Consider the following 27,064-nt stretch of genomic DNA (forward strand, 5'->3'; position numbering starts at 1 on the left):
AAAAACACTTCGGCAAAGGCATATTTTTGGCAGACAAACACCGCAAATGTTTCATTTACCTATTCGTTTTCAGAAGTCCTGCTGCAACAAAAGAACATAAAAACAGTGACAACTGTGTATTAGTAGGCTACTATAGAAACCTGGAATCGCAGAAATAAATACTGTTTGGAGGAACTGTCGAAGAAGAAATATAGTAATCAACACACCATACACTGATTAGTTTAAAAAGGAAGCAGAACACAAATGTAAGCCTTTGATAAAAATATAAATCTAAAATATATAGATTATCAACCCAATAGCAGAAAAATATTGTGAGGTTGCATAGTTGCCTAATAAAGCAAACTAATGAGCCATATTGTTGGGTACATAGTAGCGTGTAGCTCGCTTTGTACCATGCAGTCTGGCGCACCAGGGTACTTGGCAGGGTACTATACACCTATCCAACTACAGAAAACACTACCATCTATGTAGTTGTTGAAATAATAACTTAAACATAGTCTAGTTGGCTACATCTTCGTGCTGTCTTCTTCTGTAACGTATGTCACTGCATGCCTGTTGCTCGTCTCTGTCCCCTCTTCCTTGGCCCCCCTGCCCTCTGCTCCCTCTTGGAACAGGTCTCTCCTTTCTGGGGGTCTTTTGGGTGGTCTTTTTCTCCCTCAACAAAGGCAGCAGGGACGTCAAACTCCGTCGTCCTCCTCGCCGGCGGAGTCCGACGACTCGGGAACGGGCGTGTAGGTGGGCACAGCGTTGAACATGACGAAGCCCACGGTGATCACCACAAACGACACAATGTACAGGCCTGAGAACTGTGGCGCGTGGGGCAGAGGTAGACGTTTTGATTGATCCATTTCACAGACCCTGGATCAGCGGCTATAGTTGCTCTGTATAACTCATTTGTAACACATTTGTGAGAAGTAACATTTGTGAGAAGGTGCTAGTTAAACATGGAAGTCAGTATTTACCTCAAACATTGGCTGTATGTTTCATATACACATGACAATGTTAATACATTTTTGTAAATCTAATCAAACCACAGAAGCCTTCTCATTAAACAACAGAATCCACCTTAGGCTTACAATATATGCTTTTGCTCATGGGCCTCCTTCTGTCCAATAAAGTAATTTCTGGATAACAATTTTGTCAATTTTGGGCACCCCCTCTGGCTCAAGAGCAAACCCATAGAAAAATAGTATATTTAACTCACAACAAAGTAGAAGAGGAAGATGCCACAGAAGAGGCTGAAGAGGTCAGCGGTGAGCAGGGAGAGATTCACTGCAGTGGCACTGGTCACCTTGACCACCAGGGGCATGAAACTGTACAGGGCATACATGCAGAAGGCGTAGGCCGCAAACAGTACGACTGTGGAGGGAAACACCAGGGTTCGTATTCATTAGGCACTAAATGGAAGAAAATGGTCTGAAACAAAGAAGTGGGGAGGGACTGTCTGGACTTGTCTTGTCCAATCATGAAACGCTTATTTTGAGTTTTCCTTTTCAAAGCATTTTACAACGTTGTGTCCTACTGAACATGCACCAGGATTGTGTCCAGTAAAGCAACTTAAGAGGAAAAAACATTTGCAACAGATTGAAATGGAGATTGTACTTCCTGGACTTCTTCAATAAGAAATTCACATTTTTGTTTTCCGTTTCAAAATGTTCTGCAATATGTGCCCTACTGAATAAGGCCCAGAATCTCAGAAGGGAATTCTACTGGACAAACAAAGCACTTTCTGTAAAACTATTGCACAGAGCAAAATAGCTTTATACAGAGCATATACAGGTAACTGTCAAAAATAAAGGAAACATCAACATAAAGTGTCTTAATAGGGCGTTGGGCCACCACAAGCCAGAACAGCTTCAATTCACCTTGGCATAGATTCTACAAGTGTCTGCAACACCATTCTTCCACGAGAAACTCAATCATTTGGTGTTTTGCTGATGGTGGTGGAAAAAGCAGTATCAGACCCCGCTCCAGAATCTCCCATAAGTGTTCAATTGGGTTGAGATCTGGTGACAGATAACCATGGTTTACATCGTTTTCATGCTAATCAAACCATTCAGTGACCACTCGTGCCCTGTGGATGGGGGCATAGCCAAGGTAACCAAAATAATGGCCTGCCCAGCATTTGTACACATGACCCTAATTATGATGAGATGTTAAATGCTTAATGAACTCAGGAACTACACCTGTGTGGAAGCACCTGCTTTCAATATACAGTACTTTGTATCCCTTATTTATTCTAGGGTTTCCATTATTTTAGTAGTTACCTGTAACTAGAGTAAATGAGATTATTATCCAAATGAAATGAGAACAAACTTGGGCATAATTGACATACCGTCATGTCCAAAATTATTGGCACTCTCAATAAAGACAAGCAAAAATAAATAATACAAATACTGAGCTATATTGCATGCTCAAAAAAAAAGAAGTTTTCAATGGGGTTCAAGTCCGGATATGCTTCTGTTTTTTACCGCCAAACCCATCACGTGTGTGCATGGCCAAAAAGCTCTATATTTGTGTCGTCTGACCATAGCGCCGGTTCCAATCCAAGTGCCAATGCTGTTCGTCAAACTCCAGGTGGTGCTATGATCAGATTAAATTCAAATAGAGCTCTTTGGCCACGCACACCAGCGGTGGTTTTTGTGTAAAAAAACAGAAGCATATGCAGAAAAGTACCTTACATTTTATAGCCATACACCCACCACCCCACAAGCCCTATTTTACGCTACTGCTACTCTCTGTTCATCATATATGCAGTCACTTTAACGATATCTACATGTACATACTAACTCAATCAGCCTGACTAACCGGTGTCTGTATGTAGCCTCGCTACTTTTATAGCCTCGTTACTGTATATAGCCTCGCTACTGTTATTTTTCACTGTTGTTTTATTTCTTTACTTACCTATTGTTCACCTAATACCTTTTTTGCACTATTGTTTAGAGTGTGTAAGTAACCATTACACCATTACACCTGTTGTATTAGGCGCACGTGACAAATAAACTTTGATTTGATATGTTATGGGCTATTTTGCTTCCACTGGTCCTGAGGCCCTTGTTAAGGTCAACGGCATCATGAACTTTACCAAGTACCAGGAAATGTTTGCCAAAAACCTGGTTGCCCCTGCCAGGATGCTGACACTTGGCTGTAAGTGAATCTTCCAGCAACACAATAACCCTAAACACTAATCAAAATCCACAAAGGAATGGTTACAATATCAACATTTTGCAATGGCCATATCAGTCTCTGGACTTGAACCCCATTGAAAACATGTGGTTTGAATTGAAGAGGGCAGTTTATAAGAACAGATGAATGATATCAAGGATCTGGAAAGATTCTGTATGGAAGAATAGTCTAAGATCCTTCCCAATGTGTTCTCCAATCTCATAAACAATTTAGAAAAAGTCTGTCATTATTTTTTACAAGAGGAGGGTGGTAGAGTATTGAAAACAGGGGTGCCAATAACTTTTACCCCCATCTTTTTGAGACTTGTATTACTTTGTTGTATTATGTATTCCTCTGATCAATTGTATTAGTATAAAATATAATTTCCACATTTTTGGGATAATACAATATAGATCAGTAGTCGTATTATTTATTTTATAGTATTTTTTGCTCATCTTTATCAGACTTGCCAATAATTATGGACCTGACTGTATATGACTGACAATTGAGTTGGGGAGTTATCAAATATGGGGAGAAAATTAATTCTTACTAATTTTCCAGTTCCATTTAATAGCTGCTACTGCACTGGTTTCCAATATGGCTCTGCAACACAGGACAACAGAAGGTAAGATTGCAAATAGGAACTGTGTCGGTCGACAGACTTACAAAGCACCTTCAAGACCATTCTGATGGGTAGATTTTGCCTAAAATAACTGGCCAAGTGATGAAAATGTGATGTCTGGATGATGTGGGGGGAAGTACCATAATAAATACAATATGTACTGACTGATGTAGTGCACCAAACAAAAAGTTAAAGGGATAGTTTGCTTTTTGAAGATAAGCTAGTGCCAGGATTCAATCTGAACGCGGGCTGTCGACAATGAGGCAGAGGTCATTTCCAATTGAGCCGACATCTGCAGCATTTGCCGTGAATGCATTCTCAGTGAACACAGTAACATTGCCTTTAAAAGCTGCATTGTCGACAAACTGCGTTCAGACTGAGTCTTGGCCTAAAACGAAAGGAAAGCTAAGTAATCTTACATTTGTAAAAGTGAACTTTCCCTTTAATACTGAGGGGAGAAAGGCAGGAAAGACTCTTTGAACCGGTTCAACACTGGAGAGAGGAGAGGGGGTGTCTTACAGCTGTATGCCGCTGATCAGGGTGCCGAACAGGCCCATCATACCCAGGAACTCCCCGCGGCTCAGGTTCTTCACCGTGTACTCCTGACAAACATTCGACACTGCATACAGTGCAGCACTTACCAGCACCAGACCGTCCCCCAGCAACACATCACTGGCTAGATGGAGAGAGGGAAGGAGGGAAAGAGAAAGGGATGAAGGGAGTAGAGAGGAGGGAGAGTATGAGATAAAATATAAGGTGGGAGAGGAGATAGAGAAAAGACTAACGTTATTTTAGGCAAAGTCTTTGACATGTTAGTTAAGGTAATTTGCAGAGCTAATAATATGAGGAATCAGCTCTAAGGGTTTGTGATGAGAGTTTAATAATGCCTGTTTATCTTTGCCCGTGCTGTGAACCCTAAGGCCTCTCCGGATCCGAATGTATGGAACTGTTTATGTCCCAAGAAAAGGCACTGAGGTACATTTAAAGCTGTTATTCCTCTATGGATATGCCTGACTAAGTATAAAAAGGTCTTCTACATCAAAAGAAGTGGACAAAAGCCTTGTCCTAGACTATAAAGCATATTTATTGGAGATTAACCTGTCTGGAAAACAGGCCCAAAGTGTTATAACAATAAATTACAATAGGTAGTGTTCTCACTGGATCACCCAGCCAGTAGGTTGACCCCCACACCCAGGAGACACCCCCCCCAGGGTATATATATATTAGCATTCAGGGCTTGAACCATCCAGTTTATAACAGACATTATAAACTGGGCGGTTCGAGCACTGAATGCTGATTGGCTGACAACCGTGGTATATCAGACTGTATACCACAGGTATTACAAAACACGTATTTTTACTGCTCTAATTACGTTGGTAAACAGTTTATAATGGCAATAAGGCACCTCTGGGGTTTGTGATATATGGCCAATATTCCACGGCTAAGGCATTGCGTCGTGCATAAGAACAAATCTTAGCCGTGGTAAATTGCCCATATACCACACACCTTCGGCCCTTATTGCTTAAATACAAAACACAGGCATGAAGCAAAACTACCATTTTTTTTTAAATGAAGCTAAATTACGTGTTTACTGTTCCAATTATGTTGGTAACCAGTTTATAATAGCAATAAGGCACCTCCGCGTTGCATCGTGTTTAAGAACAGCCCTTAGCCGTAGTAGATGTATATTGTTCATATTGCACACCTCCTCAGGCCTTATTGCTTAAATATCATGAGTAGTGTTCTTACTGGATCCCTGGTCTCTCCCAGCCAGTAGGTCGGCCCCAACCATGGCACCCACCCCCAGCAGACAAACGGCCACAGCCACAAAGTGCACCAGGCGATAGCGCGTCTTCAGGAAGAACCAGGAGAGCACCATCAGCACCGGGATCACAAAGCAGTCCAGCAGCTGCAACCAGAACCACATATAGTATAGTTTCAGGTGTAAAATGTCAATTGCATACAAGGCAACTGAAAGACACTTAGAGCTGGGTGATATGGTCAAAATATGATATCACTGTATTTTAAAAAAAACAAACATTTTTACCGGATTTTATTATTTTGAATAATAAAAGTTCTACATTTGCTTTATGAGTAATGCATGACCCTAGGGTGGCAACACATACATTCTAAGTGATTTCAATGGGTCTTTCTCCATTCTGATTGTTTTATACTGTTCAATTCAACCCAAAATAATTTCCTCATAACATTTCTAAATTTCCTGCACTCATTTTTGATAATTTCCACACTTGGGCTGCACAATATGGGCAAAAAAATCTTGCCCTTATTTTTAACCAAATGTTGCATTTGCGATTTGACTTGTGATTTAGATCAAAACAATTGGGTGAACTGTTACAATTTTGGAAATAGAATGTTTGTTCTAATTCTATAGTTAGAATAAATAACACATTGAATACAGTGTTGTTTGACATGTCAACGAATGAAAATGCCAGGGATGAGTTATTGTGACAGGGTTGGAACCAAAGCGTTGGTCAGTGTTTCCTAGGGGACCCTATAATCTTTGGCTACATTAAAATGTTTCTTCATATAGCCAATAGTCATGCTAAGCCTATTCCACTGATTTAGAAGTTACTGTTGCACAAACATGCTGATTTAGGCTTACACCATCAGTGGTATCAGGTTGTATTACCTAGCTACTTATGCTCTGACTCAGTACATTTATTAGCTAGTTAGCTAGACAACTAACTAGCAATTAGCATTAGTGGCTAAACCGATTTAGCTAAAACTTACTAAGAAAATACAAACTAGCTAGCTGTTTGCAGACGTAAGAAACAAACTAAGAGTAATTATAGAACGCTTGAGGGTTTATATTAAGAAGCTAAGTGGAAACAATATCGTTGACTGAATGTAAGTGCCTCGTGGTCAAGCAACAACAAATGCACTCCATAAGTGACAGGGGACGGGGCTAGGTCTGTGTGAAAAGCGGCATGGAGAGCGGAGAGAAATGACTCAAGTAGCGTGTAAACTATAAAAATGGAGGTTATACACGGCATATCACATTTAACAAAACAAAACATTAAAATACCGTTATAGAAGATAAAGTAAAAACCCAAACCGGTCTGTGCATCAATACCGCTACATCAGTGGAGGCTGGTGGGAGGAGCTATAGGAAGACAGGCTTATTGTAATGGCTGGAAAGAAATTAATGGAACGGAGTCAAACGTGTGGTTTCCATATGTTTGATACCGTTCCATTCCAGCCATTACAATGAGCCTTTCCTCCTATAGCTCCCCTCAACCAGCCTCCACTTGGGTACATTGTAAAATATGGTATACCTCCAAGCCCTAAAGGCACTTGAATATTCATTTGTGGCACACCTGGAAAAACCGGTCAGGTGACACAATGTATCACCTAGGTCCTAGATACATCAATTAGTGAGTCATTCTTCACCCAAAAAACACACTATGCAACGGTATTAGTAATTTCTTACCTGTATGCTGGTCAACGTTGTAAACTGGTATGCCTTCACCACTGTGTAGTTTGCCTCCACGTCCGTCAGTCCCATAAGTAAATACCGCCACCATTTTGTTTTTAAAATCTGTAATATATTCCCATCACCTGGAAAGCGAGAATCCAGAGTGACAGGAAAGCGAGAATCCAGAGTGAGACAAAAAATGTAATATTTTATGAGTTAGCAGGACTGTTGTTTTAGTCTATCTGTGTAGGCCACGGTTGTGATCACTAGGCACCAAACGGATGAAAACAGTCTAAAACATGAAGACTCATTTTCATTTCCCTTGCATGCTGTAATAAACACAACCCATTTAATAATCACATTTTTTTTTTTTATCCCAGTAGGTAGGATTCCCAAATATCACCAATTAGATTCGGAACTATGTGGCTTCAAACTCTACTGCTAGTGTATGGTCAGGAAGACCAGGGCCTGTTTGAATACCTCCATCCTTCGTTCCATCCTCTCTTCCTTGAAGTAATCACTGATCTTAATTGGTTGAATTGGTGAAAGTAATAAGGTGGCGTAACCTTGCTTTCACCTTTCAAAGTATGTATAAAAATATGATATCCTCAAGGAATCAACTGTAGGAAGGATGCATTTGTAAAATATTCTAACTGGCCCCTGCAAATAATGACGAAGGTGATGATTCTCACTAATATTAGCATTTTCCGACCAAAAACGAATGTAAGTCAATGTACTCAGTTTAGCATTAGCATGTGTAGAATTCAGGGCGGCGGTTTCTGACCTTTTCTGAAGCTGAGCGAGGCAGTGTAGGTGAGCAGCAGCAGGACGTAGTTGAGGAAGCTCTGGAGCATGGGCGTCTCCACACCCGCTTCCGCTAGGTACTGGCAGCTGACCGCCGTACCGCAAATCAGCATGGACAGGGCCTGGCCCATGGCGATGGTCTTCAGCAGACGCCTGCCGAGGTCATGTTAACATCAATCAATAAATCACTTAAATGTATGTACTGTAGAATAATATGCCCATTTTGTGTCAGTGCATGGCCTGTTGCGTCTGTGCATGGCCTGTTGCGTCTGTGCATTGTTTGTCTTGTTGTGCTCACCATGTGAAAACGCCCTTCAGCTTGTAGCTGCGCAGCCTGGCACAGGCTGTCCAACAGCTCCTTCCATGTCCACAGTCAGAGCTCTCTGCAGGCTCAGAACCATCCATTTCCTTCTGAGGTATCCCTGAGAACCCCACCAACACAGAAGGGGGGGACAGATTAGGGAATAAGAGAGAGATGAAACAGAGAGAGGGAACTGAACAGTTTTATTAACAATGTCTGCATCAAAGACCCAGACAAGCAGTGTGCAGTAATCTCCCCTGGAATTTAGGCCTCATTATATTGTGCTCAACTAGGCACTCTGCACTCCAAGGAAGGTAACACTGCTAATTATCTTTTTATGTGTCAATCTTTTTCATGCCAGATTACTAGTTTTTGAAAAGGAGATTAGGCCTACGTTTTTATAGCCTACAGCTCTCAACTATTCCCAGCCCTTTAATAAGAAAGGTTTTTAATCAAGGAAGACATTTCATACAGTAGCCCTGGTGGTTGTGATAAAGTGAGTGGGCCTCATTTGTTTCAATAGCCCAAATCAGATATTCAAATCTGATTTGAATGTATTTATTAATGGTATACATTTCGATTTGTGGATGGCAACAACACAAATACTAATTGTGCATGGTGTGCAATTGCTCCTTTGTAGATGATAAACATTTAATTGAACTAAAAACAGCAAACATTGGATTTTTACTCATCGAGCTGTCAAAATCTGAAACATTCATCAACATCCTGTCACAATGTGTTGATCACGTTTCCATCCAACCATTTCATGCGAATGATTTACCTGATGCATAAAAAAAAAAGTCACGATCAGGCTGATGGAAACATGAAATGCCGGTAAAAATGGTATAAATTGCCAACACACAATTTGTTCGTTCGACGTGGTGGGATCTGTTTGTGTCTGTAAAATGTAATATTCTAGAAATGGCGGTGGAAACGCCTTTATGAGTAAATAATTCAAGAGAAGAACCGAGCACCTTAGGCACGTTGACTTACTACTTAGATTTTAGCGGAAAGGGATACAGATATTATAACCATCATATCGAAGTACATTTAGAGTCACGCGATATGTTGTGTGATCCTCCCACTACGACACGGGAAAGCTTGCAGTTTGTTAGGCTACAGATGAAATGATTGATTAACTTCACAGGGTGATGAATGTGCAAGGTGATGAGCTTCATACTCCTTTGCAATACATTTCGAGGTTCTTATTCTGGTGACATGATGATCGATGCCGTTTGACAAATACAAATATCGCCCTTATCCATAATAATCTTAATGTAAATAGACTACCCGCACTGTACCTGCGAGCTGTTGGCTAGAGCGCATGTGCCGAGACCTGCAAAAGCTATTTATGTGTGTACTACAGCATCACGCGCAGCCTTTTATCCGCAAAAAGGTAGTTTGATGGAAACATATCTGGTGGGAAAATGTGCATATTGTTTAATACATACTTTAAAATATAACTCGGTTTCCAAATTGGATGGAAACCGAGTTACGGTCACACCTTCCTATTAAAACACGTGGCCAAATAAAGTAACAAGTACCGAACACAATCTACTAAAGGCTTTCAGCCACTACAACATTTTAGACTACAAAAGTAACTTGACTTCAACGATACAACATTACAATCATATAACACCATACACTCACGAGTAAATCTAGCGAGGCATCGTCACGCGCGCCACAGACTAAACATTAAATAGAATATAGTAGTTCATCTACCTGCATAGGTTAAACTCTCCTCGGCGTTCATTTGAAGTTACGGTTAAATCGAGCGCTTAAAAGACGTACCATAACTCTCGTGGCCAAATACATCAGCAGGCTACAGCACCTCAATGGGTAAATCTAACCCACAGTTTTTTACGACAGGCCCAAAGGACCGCCTCCTCTTCTGAGATTGGCCAAGAGGCTGGTGTGTCACGTCAATCTCTTGATCAAGCCCATGAGCTTGCAACAAAACTATGATGTGGTGCTGAAGGGACTCCTTTCGGGCGACAGTGGAATGATGCAGACCGTTTTGATATTTGATAAGGCACTTCAGCGCCTCATCATCACCACCAGATTATATAATATTCTTATTTTTGTAGGTATTTTTCTTAAAACGGCATTGTTGGTTAAGGGCTTGTAAGCATTTCACTGTAAGGTTGTACCTGTTGTATTCGGCTAACGTGACAAATACAATTTTATTTTGATTTGACCAGAATGTTGCAATATTTAGAGTTTAGACAACACCCATGACAGCTAGACTGCAACATCCATCAACTTCGTGAGATATAAGAACTAATACAAAATGTTAACAAATAACATTTTAATTAACTTGAGGAAAAAAGTAGTTTGGGGAACTCATTATTAAGCAGACTGTGGGGTGTTCTGAGTTCGGACCTGTCCTTGCCTGAGAGAGACATATATGTATATATAAACAAAATAATATTCCATGGTGAAATGATAATAACGCCTATGTTATTGTGTAGAAACTGATATCTTGCCGTCCTTGAAGCATTCAAAACTTTGTCTTGTGTTGATTTCAGTCTCCTGCAGTTCTGTGCGCCTGTTGCATAATTTTTAACCCACTGTTGCCAGTTAGCCCACTATGTGAGCAGTAGGCTAGACCTAGGGTTTAATAAGATAATTTCCTCTTATACTGTATTATATATACAGTACCAGTCAAAACTTTGGACACACCTACTCATTCAAGGGTTTTTCTTAATTTTTACTATTTTCTACATTGTAGAAAACAAATGATGAAATAACACATGGAATCATGTAGTAACCAAAAAAGTGTTAAACAAACCAAAATAGATTTTAGATTTTAGATTCTTCAGTAAGTAACCACCCTTTGCCTTGCTAACAGCTTTGCACACTCTTGGCATTCTTTCAACCAGCTTCACCTGGCATTTTCCAAAAGTCTTGAAGGAGTTCCCACATATGCTGAGCACTTGTTGGCTGCTTTTCCTTCACTCTGCGGTCCAACTCATCCCAAACCATCTCAATTGGGTTGAGGTCTGGTGATTGTGGAGGCCAGGTCATCTGATGCAGCACTACATCACTCTCCTTCTTGGTCAAATGAGAGTCCCACTATGTGCAAACCAGATGGGATGGCGTATTGCTGCAGAATGGTGTGGTAGCCATGCTGGTTAAGTGTGCCTTGAATTCTAAATAAATCACCGACATTGTCACCAGCAAAGCACCCCCGCAACATCACACCTCCTCCTCCATGCTTCACGGTGGGAACCACACATGCAGATATTATCCGTTCACATACTCTGCGTCTCACAAAGACACATCGGTTGCAACCAAAAATCTCAAATTTGGACTCATCAGACCAAAGGACATATTTTCCACCGGTCTAATGTCCAATGGCTGTGTTTCTTGGCCCAAGCAAGTCTTCTTATTGGTGTCCTTTGCGTGAATCCGGCCTTCATGGTCAAATTGCTGCAAAGAAACCACTACTAGTCTCCTCTGAACAGTTGATGTTGAGATGTGTCTGTTACTTGAACTCTGTAAAGCATTTACTTGGGATGCAATTTCTGAGGCTGGTAACTAATGAACTTATCTTCTGCATCAAAGGTAACTCTGGGTCATCCTTTTCTGTGGCGGTCCTCATGAGAGCCAGTACCATCATAGCGCTTGATGGTTTTTGCGACTGCACTTGAAGAAACTTTCAAAGTTCTTGAAATTTTCCAGATTGACTGAACTTCATGTCTTAAAGTAACGATGGAGTGTCGTTTCTCTTTGCTTATTTGAGCTGTTCTTGCCATAATATGAACTTGGTCTTTTACCAAATAGGGCTATCTTCTGTATACCAACCCTACCTTGTCATAAGATAACTGAATCTCTCAAACACATTAAGAAGGAAAGAAATTACACAAATTAACAAGGCACACCTGTTAATTGAAATGCATTCCAGGTGACTACCTCATGAAGCTGGTTGAGAGAATGACAAGAGTGTGCAATGCTGTCATCAAGGCAAAGGGTGGCTACTTTGAAGAATCTCAAATATAAAATATATTTGTTTAACACTTTTTTTGGTTACTACATGATTCCATACGTGTTATTTCATAGTTTTGATGTCTTCACTACTATTCTACAATGTAGAAAATAGTAAAATAAATAAAAACCCTGGAATGAGTACTGTGTCCAAACTTTTGACTGGTACTATATATATATAGTATATATATATATAGTATATAAATATAAAATATATAAAATGACTATAGGCTATCATCCTTATGAGTGAATGCTCCAGAAAGTTAATATTTGATAATTAAGAATTGATGGAAGTTGAATTGTCATGCAATATACTGTATAATATACTGTAGTGTAGACCTATATATGAATTGTATCACTGCTTTTCCATTAGCCTATAACATTAAGAAACCAAATGGCAAGTGTATATATGAGTTATTGGCATAGGCCTGTATAACAAAGACACTTTGTCATACTTTTGAACTGAGCATATTTCTCAATGTATTTTTTATTTATTTATAAACGTTCATGCCCTTTTAGGTATGATACCGTAACTCTCGCATAGCATAGGAAAGATTCTTACTTACGTTTGCCTGTTGTATTTTTCCTGTTGTATTTTTCCTGTTTGTCCAAAAGTAAACTTGGTATGCTATTTCGAATGCGTCAGTGCGAGCGAGGCTAGGACTCCAAAAGAATCTAATTTCCTCGGTCGCAGCGCACGGGGAGAGACAACCACTTGATTTTTCGAGCTATTTTAAATGAAATGTTTTAATGAATGCTTAGACACATTTCACTGCACACAATATATTATTACTAATTTTACAGTGTTTCATAGTTTTTAGTGGGTGACATTCTTTTTGATAAGTATATATTATTAGACTATTTCAACATTCATTTTAATTCCACGTATGGATTTTGTTTAATCTAGCTAAAAATGAAAAAAAACGGAATATGATGATGAACCATGTTTTTCTCCGGATTTTGTTAAAATCCTTTTAGCAACTACAATCCCGTAAATATCGCGAGATTGTTCGAGGGAATAAGTTCATGTTCACAGTCCTGAACATGGCGACGTCTAATTTGCTAAAGGTATGAGGCTGCTCAATTCAATACATTTGATTAACGTTACATGAATCATTGTCTGTTGCATAGTTGAGGATATCTTACACTCTACATTGCTAAGCGCACATACCTGCAGATGGCCTTGCAATATAGGTGATATGAAGTCCTCTAGTTTGCCTTACTAGCAATGAAAAAACTGCTATTTACTCCTCTCATTGGCGTTCGTTAGCCTGGTGCTAGCTAGCTGCACCAGTAGTACACACGTACATAGCTAGCTTCGTAACAGTTAGCTAACACTATCATTTAACTTTACATGACTATCGTTGACTAAGTATCTCATTAGCTAACGTTAACGTTAATCACAAATGATCGCCTTTTTCATGAAAACACATTAGTTAGCTGCTAGACATCTTGCATGGATGGCACAGTAACTAGCTAAGTTAATGTCTGCTTATTTTTTCTTCCGCTAGCGTTAACTCTACTGTATCAGTGTAACTAGCTAGCTACAGTACTGTAGTTATATCTGATAAAACACTGAATCACTGCCTGGATTTGATTTTTAGAGCCACCAAAGGTAGGCTAAAGCTAACGTTACTTGCCAGCAACATCCCGATAGCTATCTAGCTACAATAACGTTATTTATCAGGACACACTGGCGCAAAATCCATTCTATATATATTTTGGGGGGGCTAACTTACTGAAGTGTGATACAATGTAGGCCTATTTGATGAGGACCTACAACTAGTCACAACACTCCCTCACATAAGAGCCTACTGTAGACTGGATGTAGTTACACATCCTGGAAAAACAGACGCTAGTAAATCAGGATTGAAGCACCTTTCAGATAGTGGGTTGATAACTGTTGTCATGGCTTGTCTAACGGCACTTGCGTTGTTGCTAATGTTAAAGTAGGCCAACTTGCCTAGTGCCTAAACATAAAGCAACCACTTGGATATCAATGATATCAATTGTATGGCCTTGATTTCTCACATCCTCCCTTCTCATGTGCTTCTCAAAGCACATTGGAGCAGAAAATCTGAGTTTCTTGACATATGATATTCTGTTTTGAGAAGGAGGATAGTACATACAATTGCGGTTCACTCTGGTGTTGTCATAACTGCTAGGCAGCCTATAGCCAGAGATGACACTTCTACCCTTCTCACCCAGAACAAAGGCTCCCTCCAGTTCGAGGACAAGTGGGATTTGATGCGTCCCATCGTTCTGAAGCTGCTCCGTCAGGAGTCAGTCACCAAGCAGCAGTGGTTTGACCTCTTCTCGTGAGTATGGCCACGCAGTCCGTGTTCACGTGCTCTGTCATACAGAAGTTGTATTCATTAGTGCACACCAAGGTTTGCAACGGATATTGTAAACAAGTGTTTCTTATTAGACAAGTCCAGGCAGTTTGCTTCTGTTTGGTTCCTAGTGAATATGACCCAAGAGCCTGTTGCAAAACATTCAAATAAAAAATGTATGGTGTAGAACAGATTGCCTTACTGACAGATATATTAAGAAATTGTGGTGTCGACTCTATCCGCTATTTTTCTATCTTCAACATTCGGAACGTTTATAGTCACTTAATAGACTATACCCCAAGAGAGAATGCTGTCATTCTGTTAACTCCAGGCGTTTCCGTTAACGCCTGTCTCAACTGTTAGACTGACAGATGGCTTGAACTACATGTCCCTCCTCTCCTCCAATCCCCTCATCCGATCTCTTGGTTTCCATAGAGATGTCCATGCAGTATGCCTATGGGATGACAAGGGACCGGCCAAGATCCACCAGGCCCTGAAGGCAGACATCTTAGACTTCATCAAGCAAGCACAAGCGGTATGTAGGCCTGCTAGGTCTTGCTACCATTAAATGGACTTTGCTATTTATTCCCTCGCTGAGTACCATTAATACTAGCTAGCTATCAAGCTAGCTGTGACAGTAGGCTACCGAGTAACCACGCAGTCTACTAGCCTACCCCTGAGAAGCAACATTTTCAATGCTATATAATCCATAACAATGCCCTCAACTGCTCTCACATGTGTTGAGTAACCAAGCAGACTGTCTATTACCCCCAGATTTTCAACGCCATAAAGTCCATAACAAAACCATAAAGTCCATAACAGGGCCCTGCGCTCTCCCCCACAGCGGGTGTTGAGTCACCAGGATGACACGGCACTGCTGAAGGCCTACATCGTGGAGTGGAGGAAGTTCTTCACACAGTGCGACATCCTGCCCAAACCCTTCTGCCAGCTGGAGATCACGCTCATGGGCAAACAGGGCAGCAACAAGAAGTTGAACGTAGAGGACAGCATCGTACGGAAGGTGAGGAAATGGGGAGGAAGAAATGGGATGGGAATGCGAGAGATGATCACGTGCCAACTGGGTAGCAACAAGAAGTTGGGGAGGAGAGTGGGAAAGAGATCACATCGCAAACAGGGCAGCAGCAGTATTTGGTTGTATTTGTAATGATATAAGAGAATTTCCAGTTGGCATGAGGAAATGTTGCTGCCTATAGATTCCCTCTATCCCTGCTCATGTGTACGTGTACTGTATCTTCTATTACCTTGTAGCTTATGGGGTGCAAAGGGGAGTAGAATGTAGTGAGATTAGGTAGCATCCGGAAGATTGTCGGTTCAAGTCCCGAGATTGACAGGGACAAAATGTCAGTGTGTGAACCAGCAACAGGAGGGATGCTGTTGTCAAATCATGCCATCACCTGCAGTTGTACCCTTTAGCAAGGCACTAGATTAAGCAAAAAGACAAATGGACATTTTTGAGATATATGGGCAAAGTAATGTTCTTCTAAACGTAATTTTCTATGCCCTCAGCTCATGCTGGACACGTGGAACGAGTCCATCTTCTCCAACATCAAGAACAGGCTGCAGGACAGCGCCATGAAGCTGGTGCACGCCGAACGCCTGGGGGAGGCCTTCGACTCTCAGCTGGTCATCGGCGTCAGAGAGTCCTACGGTGAGCAAAACATCACTGTCACCTTTAGCTGTGAGAGAATGGTGTGTAATGAACACGAGCCAAATCTTTGGTGTATGTAGACCATACCAATGGATTGATTCACCAAATCTCTGTGCCAAATTGGATTCATCTTTAATGTGAATTTTGGTGTGAAGCCCCCAATGACAAATGCAGGCAGTACGTGAAAATGTGAGGTACTAAAATTTTAGAATTTAGCTATGTAGTGTGAATGACACACATATGTTCTTAACCCCACTTCACAAAGATGCTTGTAATTTTCCTGGGTTGTGTTCATAACTCACCAAATGGAAGAACCTACTGAAACCGGAAGGGACTGATTGGAAATGGTCATTTCTAAAACGTTGCATGTTAATGAACTTGGCCCCTGGGCACCTCCATCCCTGTTTTCCCTCTGCAGTGAACCTGTGCTCAAACCCAGACAACAAGTTGCAGATCTACAGAGATAACTTTGAGAAGGCCTACATGGACTCCACCGAGAGATTCTACAGAACACAGGCCCCCTCCTACCTGCAGCAGAACGGAGTACAGAACTACATGAAATATGTGAGTAGTACTAGGATCCTGTAACTTTTCCAAAATTCCCAGATGGTTTTCTGGAAACTGTATAGTTAGAGGACTCCTGGACTTCCTGCTTATTCTCTCCCTTTTCCAGGAATTTTCCAACTGGGATTTCTGGAAAACCTGGGAATTTTTGTGAACTTACTCTAATTTTGCAACCCTAAAAAGGCCCCTCGATCATACACCACACGTCAAGTTATAAGCTGAATTCCAAATGGACATGCCAAGTCCAAACCCCTGATGCTCATGTAGATTTGAAACATTTGGATAGGTGTAAGCCATATGGCACAAATCCTTTGTTGCCTATCATGGCAAGGTGAAGCAATGACCACACTGCTTCAATATATCCGATCCTTTCAGGTCTACATGAGTGGCTAGGGGTTGTTTTCGATTTCAGTGATTACAGCGGTCTAAAACAATCGGCATGAGACAAGTACGGTTTCTGCAGTTCCCTTGTGATTTCTCAGTAGGGTTACAAAGTAATATTTGGCCTCAGGATGGAATAAACAGGAAATTCAGCAGTCTTCCAACTGGGATTTCTTAAAGCTGAGAATTTTTAGAAAGTTACTGGAATTTTGCAACTCTATTTCTCAGCAACTCTGTCTGTAATCTAGGCTATCCATCTGAGGGGGAACCAACATGTGTATCTCTGTGTGTTCTAACAGGCAGACACCAAGTTGAGAGAGGAGGAGAAACGGGCGTTGCGCTATTTGGAGACGAGACGTGAATGTAACTCTGTACAAGCAGTGAGTAAACTAAACTCTGCAAATAAAAGAAACATCCCTTTTTCAGGACCCTGTCTTTCAAAGAAAATTCGTAAAAATCCAAATAACTTCACAGATCTTCATTGTAAAGGGTTTAAACACTGTTTCCCATGCTTGTTCAATGAACCATAAACAATTAATGAACATGCACCTGTAAAACGGTTGTTAAGACACTTAGAGCTTACAGACGGTAGGCAATTAAGGTCACAGTTATGAAAACTTAGGACACTAAAGAGGCCTTTCTACTGACTCGGAAAAACACCAAAAGAAAGATGCCCAGGGTCCCTGCTCATCTGCGTAACCGTGCCTTCGGCATGCTGCAAGGAGGCATGAGGATTGCAGATGTGGCCAGGGCAATAAATTGCAATGTCTCTACTGTGAGACGCCTAAGACAGCGCTACAGGACGGACAGCTGATCGGCCCCGCATTGGCAGACCACGTGTAACAACACCTGCACAGGATCGGTACATCCGAACATCACACCTGCGGAACAGGTACAGGATGGCAACAACATCTGCCCAAGTTACACCAGGAACGCACAATCCCTCCATCAGTGCTCAGACTGTCTGCAATAGGCTGAGAGGCTGGACTGAGGGCTTGTAGGCCTGTTGTAAGGCAGGTCCTCACCAGACATCACTGGCAACAACGTCGCCTATGGGCGCAAACCCACCATCGCTGGACCAAACAGGACTGGCAAAAAGTGCTCTTCACTGATGAGTCGTGATTTTTATCTCACCGGGGGGATGGTCGGATTCGTATTTATCGTCAAAGGAATGAGCGTTACACCGAGACCTGTACTCTGGAGCGGGATCGAGGTGGAGGGTTCGTCATGGTCTGGGGCAGTGTGTCACAGCATCATCGGACTGAGCTTGTTGTCATTGCAGGCAATCTCAACGCTGTGCGTTACAGGGAAGACATCCTCCTCCCTCGTGTGGTACCTTTCCTGCAGGCTCATCCTGACATGACCCTCCAGCATGACAATGCCACCAGCTGTACTGCTCGTTCTGTGCGTGATTTCCTGCAAGACAGGAATGTCAGTGTTCTCCCATGGCCAGCGAAGAGCCTGGATCTCAATCCCATTGAGCATGTCTAGGACCTGTTGGATCGGAGGGCTAGGACCATTCCCCCCCCAGAAATGTCCGGGAACTTGCAGATGCCTTGGTGGAAGAGTGGGGTAACATCTAACAGCAAGAACTGTCAAATCTGGTGCAGTCCGTGAGGAGGAGATGCACTACAGTTCTTAATGCAGCTGGTGGCCACACCAGATACTGACTGTTACTTTTGATTTTGACCCCCCCCCCCCCCCCCACCCTTTGTTCAGGGACACATTATTCCATTTCTGTTAGTCACATATCTGTGGAACTTGTTAAGTTTGTCTCAGTTGTTGAATCTTATGTTCATACACATATGTACACATGTTAAGTTTGCTTAAAATAAACGCAGTTGACAGTGAGAGGATGTTTCTTTTTTTGCTGAGTTTAGGTCCTGGGTTGTAGGAGGCTTGGCCCCAGCGACGTACTGGGCCGTACACACTACCCTCTGTAGTGCCTAACAGTCAGATGCCGAGGAGTTGCCATACCAAGTGGTGATGCAACTGGTCAGGATGCTCGATGGTGCAGCTGTAGAACTTTTTGGGAATCTGGGGACCCATGCCAAATCTTTTCAGTCTGCTTTGGGGGAAAGGTGTTGGTGTGTTCAGACCATGATAGCCCGTTGGTTATGTGGACACCAAGGGACTTGGAGCACTCGACCCGCTCCGCTCCACTAATGGGGGTCTGTTCGGCCCGCCTTTTCCTGTAGTCCATGATCAGCCCCTTTGGCTTGCTCACATTGAGGTAGAGGTTATTGTGCTGGCAACACACTGGTAGGTCTTTGACCTCCCTATAGGCTCTCTCATCGTTGTCACTGATCAGGCCTACCACTGTTGTGTCGTCAGCAAACTTGATGATGGTGTTGGAGTTGTGTTTGGCTACGGAGTCGTGGGTTAACAGGGTGTGCAGGAGGGGACTAAGCACGCACCCGTGAGGGGCAACAGTGTTGAGGATCAGCGTGGCAGATGTGTTGTTGCCTACCCTTTCCACCTAGGGGCGGCCCGTCAGGATGTCCAAGACCAGTTGCAGAGGGAAGGGTTTATTCCCTCAGTGATGAGCTTTGTGGGCATTATTGTGTTGAATGCTGAGTTGTAGTCAGTGAACAGCATTCTCACATACGTGTTTATTTTGGTTGGAAAGGACAGTGTGGAGTGCGATCGAATCATTTGTTGGGGCGGTATGCGAATTGGAGTTGGTCTAGGGTTTCCAGGATGATGGTGTTGTGAGCCGAAACCAGCCTTTCAAACCACTTCATGGCTACTGACGTGAGTGCTACGGGGCGGTAATCATTTAGGCAGGTTGCCTTGGTGTTCTTGTGCACAGGGACTATGGTGGTCTGCTTGAAACATGTAGGTATTACAGACTCGGTCAGGGAGAATTTGTAAATGTCAGTGAAGACTCACTTCACAGAACCGTGCAAACTGGCTCTAACCAGAACAGAAAGAGGAGTGGGAGGCCCTGGTGCACAACTGAGCAAAAGGACAAGTACATTAGTCTAGTTTGAGAAACGGATGCCTCACAAGTCCTCAACTGGCAGCTTCCTTAAGTAGTACCCGCAAAACACCAGTCTCAACGTCAATAGTGAAGAGGTGACTCCGGGATGCTGGCCTTCCAGGCAGTTCCTCTGTCCAGTGTTCTGTGTTCTTTTGCCCATCTTAATCTTTTTATTGGCCAGTCTGAGAGATGGCTTTTTCTTTGCAACTCTGCCTAGAAGGCCAGCATCTCGGAGTCGCCTTTTCACTGTTGACGTTGAGACTGGTGTTTTGCGGGTATTATTTAATGAAGCTGCCAGTTGAGGACTTGTGAGGTGTCTGTTTTTCAAACAAAACACTAATGTACTTGTCCTCTTGCTCAGTTGTGCACCGGGGCCTCCCACTCTGTCTATTCTGGTTAGAGACAGCTTGTGCTGTTCTGTGAAGGTAGTACACAGCGTTGTACGAGATCTTCAGTTTCTTGGCAATTTCTCGCATGGAATAGCCTTCATTTCTCAGAACAAGAATAGACTGATGGGTTTTAGAAGAACGTTCTGTTTCTGTCATTTTGAGCCTGTAATCGAACCCACAAATGCTGATGCTCCAGATACTTAACTAGTCTAAAGGACAGTTTTATTGCTTCAACAGTTTTCAGCTGTGCTAACATAATTGCAAAAGGGTTTTCTAATGATCAATTAGCCTTTTATAATTCATATATAATTAATATAATTATAAACTTGGATTAGCTAACACAACGTGCCGTTGGGACACGGGAGTGATGGTTGCTGATCCTGTACGCCGTTGTAGATATTCCAGAAAATCTGCCGTTTCCATCTACAATAATAATTGACAACATTAACAATGTCTACACTGTATTTCTGATCAATTTGATGTTATTTTAATGGACAAAAAAATAGCTTTTCTTTAAAAAACAAGGACATTTCTAATTGACCCCAAACTTTTTTGAACGGTAGTGTATATAAAATGTAAAAAAAGATTTGATTAAACATCGAATTTGGCCTTACTGCTATTAGCCCGTAGAATTTAAGATTCCTCAAATCATGCTTCCTTTGACTGTCTCCTATATCTGAGAGAGAGCTCTGGGGTAATCACCAGTATACCGTTGATGTGGAAATGTATTTTTCACTTCCATTCATTTTTTGGCCCGGTACTGGGTTACCGTAAGATGAGTCCCGTGACACTTGTGGCAGTCGTAGAGCGAAATGGAGAACACCATCAGGTTTGTGAGTCTCGTATTTTTCATATTAGTTTGTAGCCTAAACCGTTCGGACATTACAGACGTTTCCGTGACAAAACATTACCCCCCCCCCCACGTCTCCTGGTTTGGCAAACACTGTTGTAGCTCTGCCGCCTTCCACAGCAGGAGTAGAAGGTCGGCGGCTGCGGTGGATTGAGACACAGCCCATGCAAAACATCTCTAACTTAAATGGCTTTATTTTATCTTTTAAATTGTCTTAATAAGATTGACACACAGGTATGTCCATCGACTAGGGGTTAAAATTCAAAATTGGTGCACAATTTCTACTTAAAATATCAAAGGGGTGCAACATGTACTCTCTTCCTGGAATGACCCTGCTATTCATATGATTGAGCCTGGTTCCCCTCTAGGTTTCTTCTTCTCTAGGTTTTTCTTGACATTCTCCTTCTGCTTGCTCTTTGGGTTCTAGGCCAGGTTACTGTAAAACCACTTTGACAACTGCTGATATCAACAACAAAAAAAGGCCTCATAAATCAATTACATTATGAAATATGTGATGAGATGAGCGACCCATGGTTTTTCTATTCCCCCTCAGCTGATGGAGTGTTGCGTGAACACCCTGGTGACGTCCTTCAAGGAGACCATCTTGGCCGAGTGTCCAGGCATGATCAGGCGAAACGAGACCGAGAGTGAGTACGGCCGGAGCGCTCCCGGCACCAAAGGCTCGGCCAGCTCAGGTTTGCAAACCAGGAAATGACCTCGTCGTCCTCCACTTCCTGTTTCAATTTGTCCTCGTCAACCAACCAAACGCTGCCTTTGCCCGTTCCGTGTGTGTCATTCAACACGTTGTCATCACCCCCCAAACATCAGTGTCTGACCATAAACCCTCCTTGTATTGTGTATGTCCTGATAGTTTTAACCAGGAGTCTACCTACTTATGTGTCACTATTAACCAATGTGTGCCTATGTGGAGCATCTGTTTGTTTGGTGTATAGCAGTAAGATATAGAACTTGACCTTTGACTGTAAAGTCTAACTGACAATATTATACCACCACTGTGATGTTTAAGTTCAAGGGCTGGTTTACTGTACATAGATGATGCATAGTCCTGAACTAAAAAGCATGTTGACTGGAGAATCAGTCAACGGAAACCAACCTCTACATTTACATTACATTTTACATTTTAGTCATTTAGCAGACGCTCTTATCCAGAGCGACTTACAGTAGTGAATGCATACATTTCTTTTTTTTTTGTGCTGGCCCCCCGTGGGAATCGAACCCACAACCCTGGCGTTGCACACACCATGCTCTACCAACTGAGCTACAGGGAAGACTGTAGCTCTAAATACGGGTTATTCAAATCTGGCCATCAAGTGCTGCTGCGTACCCCTTGTTCGATACTATAATCTAAAAGTAGAAAACTAGAATCTATAGAGACTCGCCGCAGTATCTTACCATGGACAGTGTTTGACTGTAGCTTTCCTCCACCTTATAGAGCTCCATCTCATGTTCTCTCTGATGGACAAGGTGCCTAGTGGCATGGAGCCCATGCTGAAGGACTTAGAGGAACACATCATGTCTGCTGGGCTGGCCGACATGGTGGCCTCCGCCGAGACCATCACCTCGGTGGGTGCTACACATACAACAGCTGCTTACACACACACACACACACACACAGATATGTTACACTAACAGAGATTAAATACATATTACTTTTGTGTTATATTTACTGAAAGGTGACGGGAACAATCCACTAGTCATTGTATTTATCTCTGTGTGTGCCCGCAGGACTCTGAGAAGTACGTGGAGCAGCTTCTCACCCTGTTCAACCGCTTCAGTAAGCTGGTTAAAGATGCCTTTCAGGACGACCCTCGCTTCCTCACAGCCCGAGACAAGGTCAGCACAACGTTTTTACAGCATTGATTCAACATTGCCAATGAATATAAGCGCAACGTTCCTTCAACATTTGTCCAACATTGACACAACGTTGTAAATTAATTTGGGCGCAGTATTTGCAGTTGTCACTGTATATGTAACAAATGTTTTTTTTTCTTCTTAGGCTTACAAAGCAGTTGTGAATGACGCTACTATTTTTAAATTGGAACTTCCGCTGAAGCAGAAAGGGTAAGAGTTCTACTGTATGCCTTAATTTCTTCACTGAATTCAAAATTGATACCGACATACTGTTGAAGGATGCTACAGTATTTATTGATGTTGCACTTGATAAAACTGTGGGAGCATTCAACAAGGTGCGGGGTGGATCTTTTGTTTTTTCATGAAAAAATGTTACACTTCTGAACTGTTAGTTGCTTAGTTAGTGAATGACTGAACGTGTGAGTGTATGACACTGCTCTACTTTCTCTGTACTGTCTGTCTGTCAGGGTGGGGCTGAAGACTCAGCCAGAGTCCAAGTGTCCAGAGTTGCTGGCCAACTACTGTGATATGCTGCTGAGGAAAACCCCGCTGAGCAAGAAACTTGCATCTGAGGAGATCGAGGCCAAGCTCAAGGAAGTGGTACGTGTGTGTGTGTGTGCGCGCACGCGCGTAATGGATTGATGACTCCAGCAAGCGTTCCTTAAGGCTTCGGCCACACATGTGCGTACTCGGATGAAATCGTATGTGACGTACATCATTGTTTATTGTCCTTCAGAAGGATATCTCAAGTCAACAATTTTCAGTTTGTGTTTTTTGTCAGACAATCATCATCTCTTGTCATTCATCCAGCAGCAGATGACTCCCGTTTAAAAAAAGCATTGGCCCAATCAGTGTGCAAGCGGCCTTGGGCTGAGGACAGCGTGTTGCTTTCACCTTTCCATCGCTCAAGAGTATGTGAGCGAAGCGAGCCCAATTTGACTGGAGCGAGATTCCCAAAGGCTGGAGCGTCCGCCTTCTCACCCGCTCCAATTTCTCTCCAGTTGCGCTCACTTCAGGAGCTCAGGGCATGTCTGGCCCAGCATGCATTTGTAGTCTACTTGTGTGCTGCTAATAGACCCTTGCTTTAGCTACTGTCATGGAGTTTGCTAAATATTTTCACAAAGAAACTGATAAAACACACAGGTGCTAAATCAACGTGGCTTACAAAGATGAGAACCAAGAGAGGGATTGCGGTGATGTAGTGTCTGCTGTTATGTGTAAGGCTTGGATGCCACCTGATGGCATGGTGGTAAACTGTTAGGTTGTAGACTGGATGGCATTGTTCTACGCGCAGGATATGGCAGTTGTTACACACTGGCTACATGAAACTGCTAAAGAAGCATTGTGGAATCTAAAAAGACACTTCTCCCAAAAGTATGATGTGTACTTACTATGTGCTCATGCTACAATAACTGTCATTGTAGCAAAGTGTTTATAACGTTTTTGTTGTATTATCTATACAATAGACCATTTTCCCACTTTCAAGGAGCTTTCTGTTTTGATTAGGTTATTTTGCCTAAAAACCTGCCTATATTTCTGCTTATATAAAAAAACAACTCTGCCTCTCTGCCCAACCTGGTAAGAGTGGCCAAAGGAGTGTTTAGCATCCCCAGTGGTTCTGCAAGTGTGGAGAGGATATTCTCTGCTGCTGGCCGGCTCTCCAGTCACCATCGCATGAGCCTGAAGCCCCAGACTGGCCTAACTCGTGTCTCTAAAAATGAGTTCAAAAAATTAATTCAAAGGCACTAATTCAAAGGTACTAAGTCATTTTTTATTTAATTGTAAGTCACCACCTATTTGTGCAATTTATAGACTATAATGATTTTAATACAATGTTTACAGTGCATTCGGAAAGTATTCAGACCTCTTTTTTCCGCATGTTACGTTACAGCCTTATTCTAAAATTGATTAAATAATTGTTTCCTCTCATCAATGTACACAATACCCCATAATGACAAAGCGAAAAGTTTTTTTGCAAATGTAAAAAAAAAAATACTTGCCTTATTTACATTAGTCTTCAGACCCTTTGCTATGAGACATGAAATTGAGCTCAGGTGAATCCTGTTTCCATTGAGCATCCTTGATGTTTGTACAACTTGATTGGTGTCCATCTGTGGCCAATTTAAATTAATTGGAAAGGCACACACCTGTCTATGTACGGTCTCTCAGTTGACAGTGCATGTCAGAGCCAAAACCAAGCCATGAGGTCGAAGGAATTGTCCGTAGAGCGCCGAGACAGGATTGTACCAAGGCACAGGTCTGGGGAAGGGTACCAAAAAATGTCTGCAGCAAGAACAGTGGCCTCCATCATTCTTTAAATGGAAGAAGTTTGGAACCACACACTCTTCCTAGAACTGACTTCCAGCCAAACTGAGCAATTGGGGGAGAAGGGCCTTGGTCATGGAGGTGACCAAGAACCCGGTGGTCACTCTGACAGAGCACCTCTTTGGCGATGGGAGAACCTTCCAGAAGGATTACCATCTCTGCAGCACTCCACCAATCAGGCCTTTATGGTAGCGTGGCCAGACGGAAGCCACTTTTCAGTAAAAGGCACATGACAGCCCGCTTGGACTTTGCCAAAAGGCACCTAATGGACCGAAAGACCATGAGAAACGATATTCTCTGGTCTGATGAAACCAAGATTGAACTCTTTGGCCTGAATGCCAAGCGTCACGTCTGGAGGAAACCTGGCACCATCCCTATGGTGGTGGCAGCATCATGCTGTGGGGTTGTTTTTCAGCAGCAGGGACTGGGAGACTAGTCAGGATCGAGGGAAAGATGAACGGAGCAAAGTACAGAGATCCTTGATGAAAAACCTGCTCAGGACCTCAGACTGGGGCGAAGGTTCACCTTCCAACAGGACACCGACCTTAAGCACACAGCTAAGGCAACACAGGAGTGGCTTCGGGGCAAGCCTCTGAATGAGTAGCCCAGCCAGATCCTGGACTTGAACCCAATCAAACATCTCTGGAGAGACCTGAAAATAGCTGTGCAGCGACGCTCCCCGTCCAACCTGCAAGAGCTTGAGAGGATCTGCAGAGAAGAATGGGAGAAACTCCCCAAATACAGGTGTGCCAAGCTTGTAGCGTCATACCCAAGAAGACTCGAAGCTGTAATCCTGGCAAAGGTGCTTCAACAAAGTAATGCGTAAAGGGTCTGAATACTTATGTAAATGTGGTATCTCAGTTTTTCTTTTAATTTATTTTGTGACCGTTTCTATAACGTTCTGCTTTATCATTTATGGGGAATTGTGTGTAGATTGAGGTGGAAAAAAATGAGTTCATTCATTTTAGAATAAGGCTGTAACGTAACAATGTGGAAAAAGTGAAGGTCTGAATATGTTCCGAATTCACTCTAAATGCTGCGCGCTTTATGTCCCTACCAGACTATTGTGTCGCTCTCGCAAAAGCTTCACAATGCATTTCTTTGTAGGCTATAGCCTGGAAATAATAGAAATAATATAGCTGTAATCATTCCTTTTTGTTCCTTCTTAGGCTCCCTGTCTGGCTCCTGACCTATTTAGTGTTTTACATGATGTTTAATACGACATGTAGCCTATTTGAAACTATGTTCGCTTCTTACATCCATGTTTATTCAAATACTTTTCATTCAAATCCATATTGTTTGATTTCAATACTTTAAAAACAATTGGAAGGTCCAGGTAGTCACAAAAATAGATGGGTGTTTGTTTAATGTGATTTTAATGGA

General features: G+C 42.3%; 2 protein-coding genes across 9 annotated transcripts in view; one reads left to right on the top strand and one right to left on the bottom strand.

The window, feature by feature from the left end:
* Window positions 1-462: 462 nt before the first annotated feature.
* Window positions 463-10,191, bottom strand: slc35f2 (solute carrier family 35 member F2). Of its 2 annotated transcripts, none has more exons than XM_014137073.3 (9): window positions 10,051-10,191; window positions 8,326-8,449; window positions 8,008-8,180; window positions 7,239-7,366; window positions 5,537-5,696; window positions 4,307-4,463; window positions 3,716-3,768; window positions 1,205-1,359; window positions 463-806 (listed from the first exon to the last, which is right to left on the bottom strand). In XM_014137073.3, exons 1-9 carry the CDS (start codon window positions 10,079-10,081, stop codon window positions 678-680), a joined length of 1,110 nt encoding a protein of 369 aa, XP_013992548.1. In that variant the 5' UTR covers window positions 10,082-10,191; the 3' UTR covers window positions 463-677. The 2 variants fall into 2 exon arrangements, with proteins under 2 accessions (XP_013992548.1, XP_045549430.1); XM_045693474.2 differs by lacking the exon at window positions 10,051-10,191 and adding an exon at window positions 9,110-9,328.
* Window positions 10,192-13,306: 3,115 nt separating this feature from the next.
* Window positions 13,307-27,064, top strand: part of LOC106567583 (cullin-5) — a 55,786-nt gene continuing 42,028 nt past the window's right edge. For 4 of the 7 annotated variants that reach the window (XR_014380132.1, XM_082960283.1, XM_082960282.1 and 1 more), the window contains exons 1-12: window positions 13,313-13,383; window positions 14,524-14,633; window positions 15,084-15,183; window positions 15,493-15,669; window positions 16,176-16,317; window positions 16,736-16,881; window positions 17,562-17,642; window positions 22,038-22,179; window positions 22,938-23,068; window positions 23,231-23,338; window positions 23,502-23,566; window positions 23,824-23,956. Coding sequence is in view for 6 of the 7 variants with exons in the window: in XM_082960283.1 (XP_082816409.1) it covers window positions 13,342-13,383; window positions 14,524-14,633; window positions 15,084-15,183; window positions 15,493-15,669; window positions 16,176-16,317; window positions 16,736-16,881; window positions 17,562-17,642; window positions 22,038-22,179; window positions 22,938-23,068; window positions 23,231-23,338; window positions 23,502-23,566; window positions 23,824-23,956 (1,377 nt within the window). In the remaining variant the exon portion in view is untranslated. Of the gene's footprint in view, window positions 13,384-14,523; window positions 14,634-15,083; window positions 15,184-15,422; window positions 15,670-16,175; window positions 16,318-16,735; window positions 16,882-17,561; window positions 17,643-22,037; window positions 22,180-22,937; window positions 23,069-23,230; window positions 23,339-23,501; window positions 23,567-23,823; window positions 23,957-27,064 lie in introns of all 7 variants that reach the window. The other 3 variants (XM_014137077.2, XM_014137081.2, XM_014137082.2) reach the window with 2 other exon arrangements.

The sequence above is a fragment of the Salmo salar genome, chromosome 13, assembly GCF_965601325.2.
Source record: "Salmo salar chromosome 13, fSalSal1, whole genome shotgun sequence".
Lineage (NCBI taxonomy): Eukaryota > Metazoa > Chordata > Actinopteri > Salmoniformes > Salmonidae > Salmo > Salmo salar.

Excerpts from the sequence above, each read along its gene's own strand:
- slc35f2 (XM_014137073.3), bottom strand. The coding sequence starts at position 10,081 with ATGAACGCCGAGGAGAGTTTAACCTATGCAG. Across the intron at positions 8,450-10,050 it reads GGAGAGTTTAACCTATGCAG|GGATACCTCAGAAGGAAATG; the intron begins GTAGATGAACTA and ends TGGGGTTCTCAG. Across the intron at positions 4,464-5,536 it reads TGGGAGAGACCAGGGATCCA|CCAGTGATGTGTTGCTGGGG; the intron begins GTAAGAACACTA and ends CTCTCCATCTAG.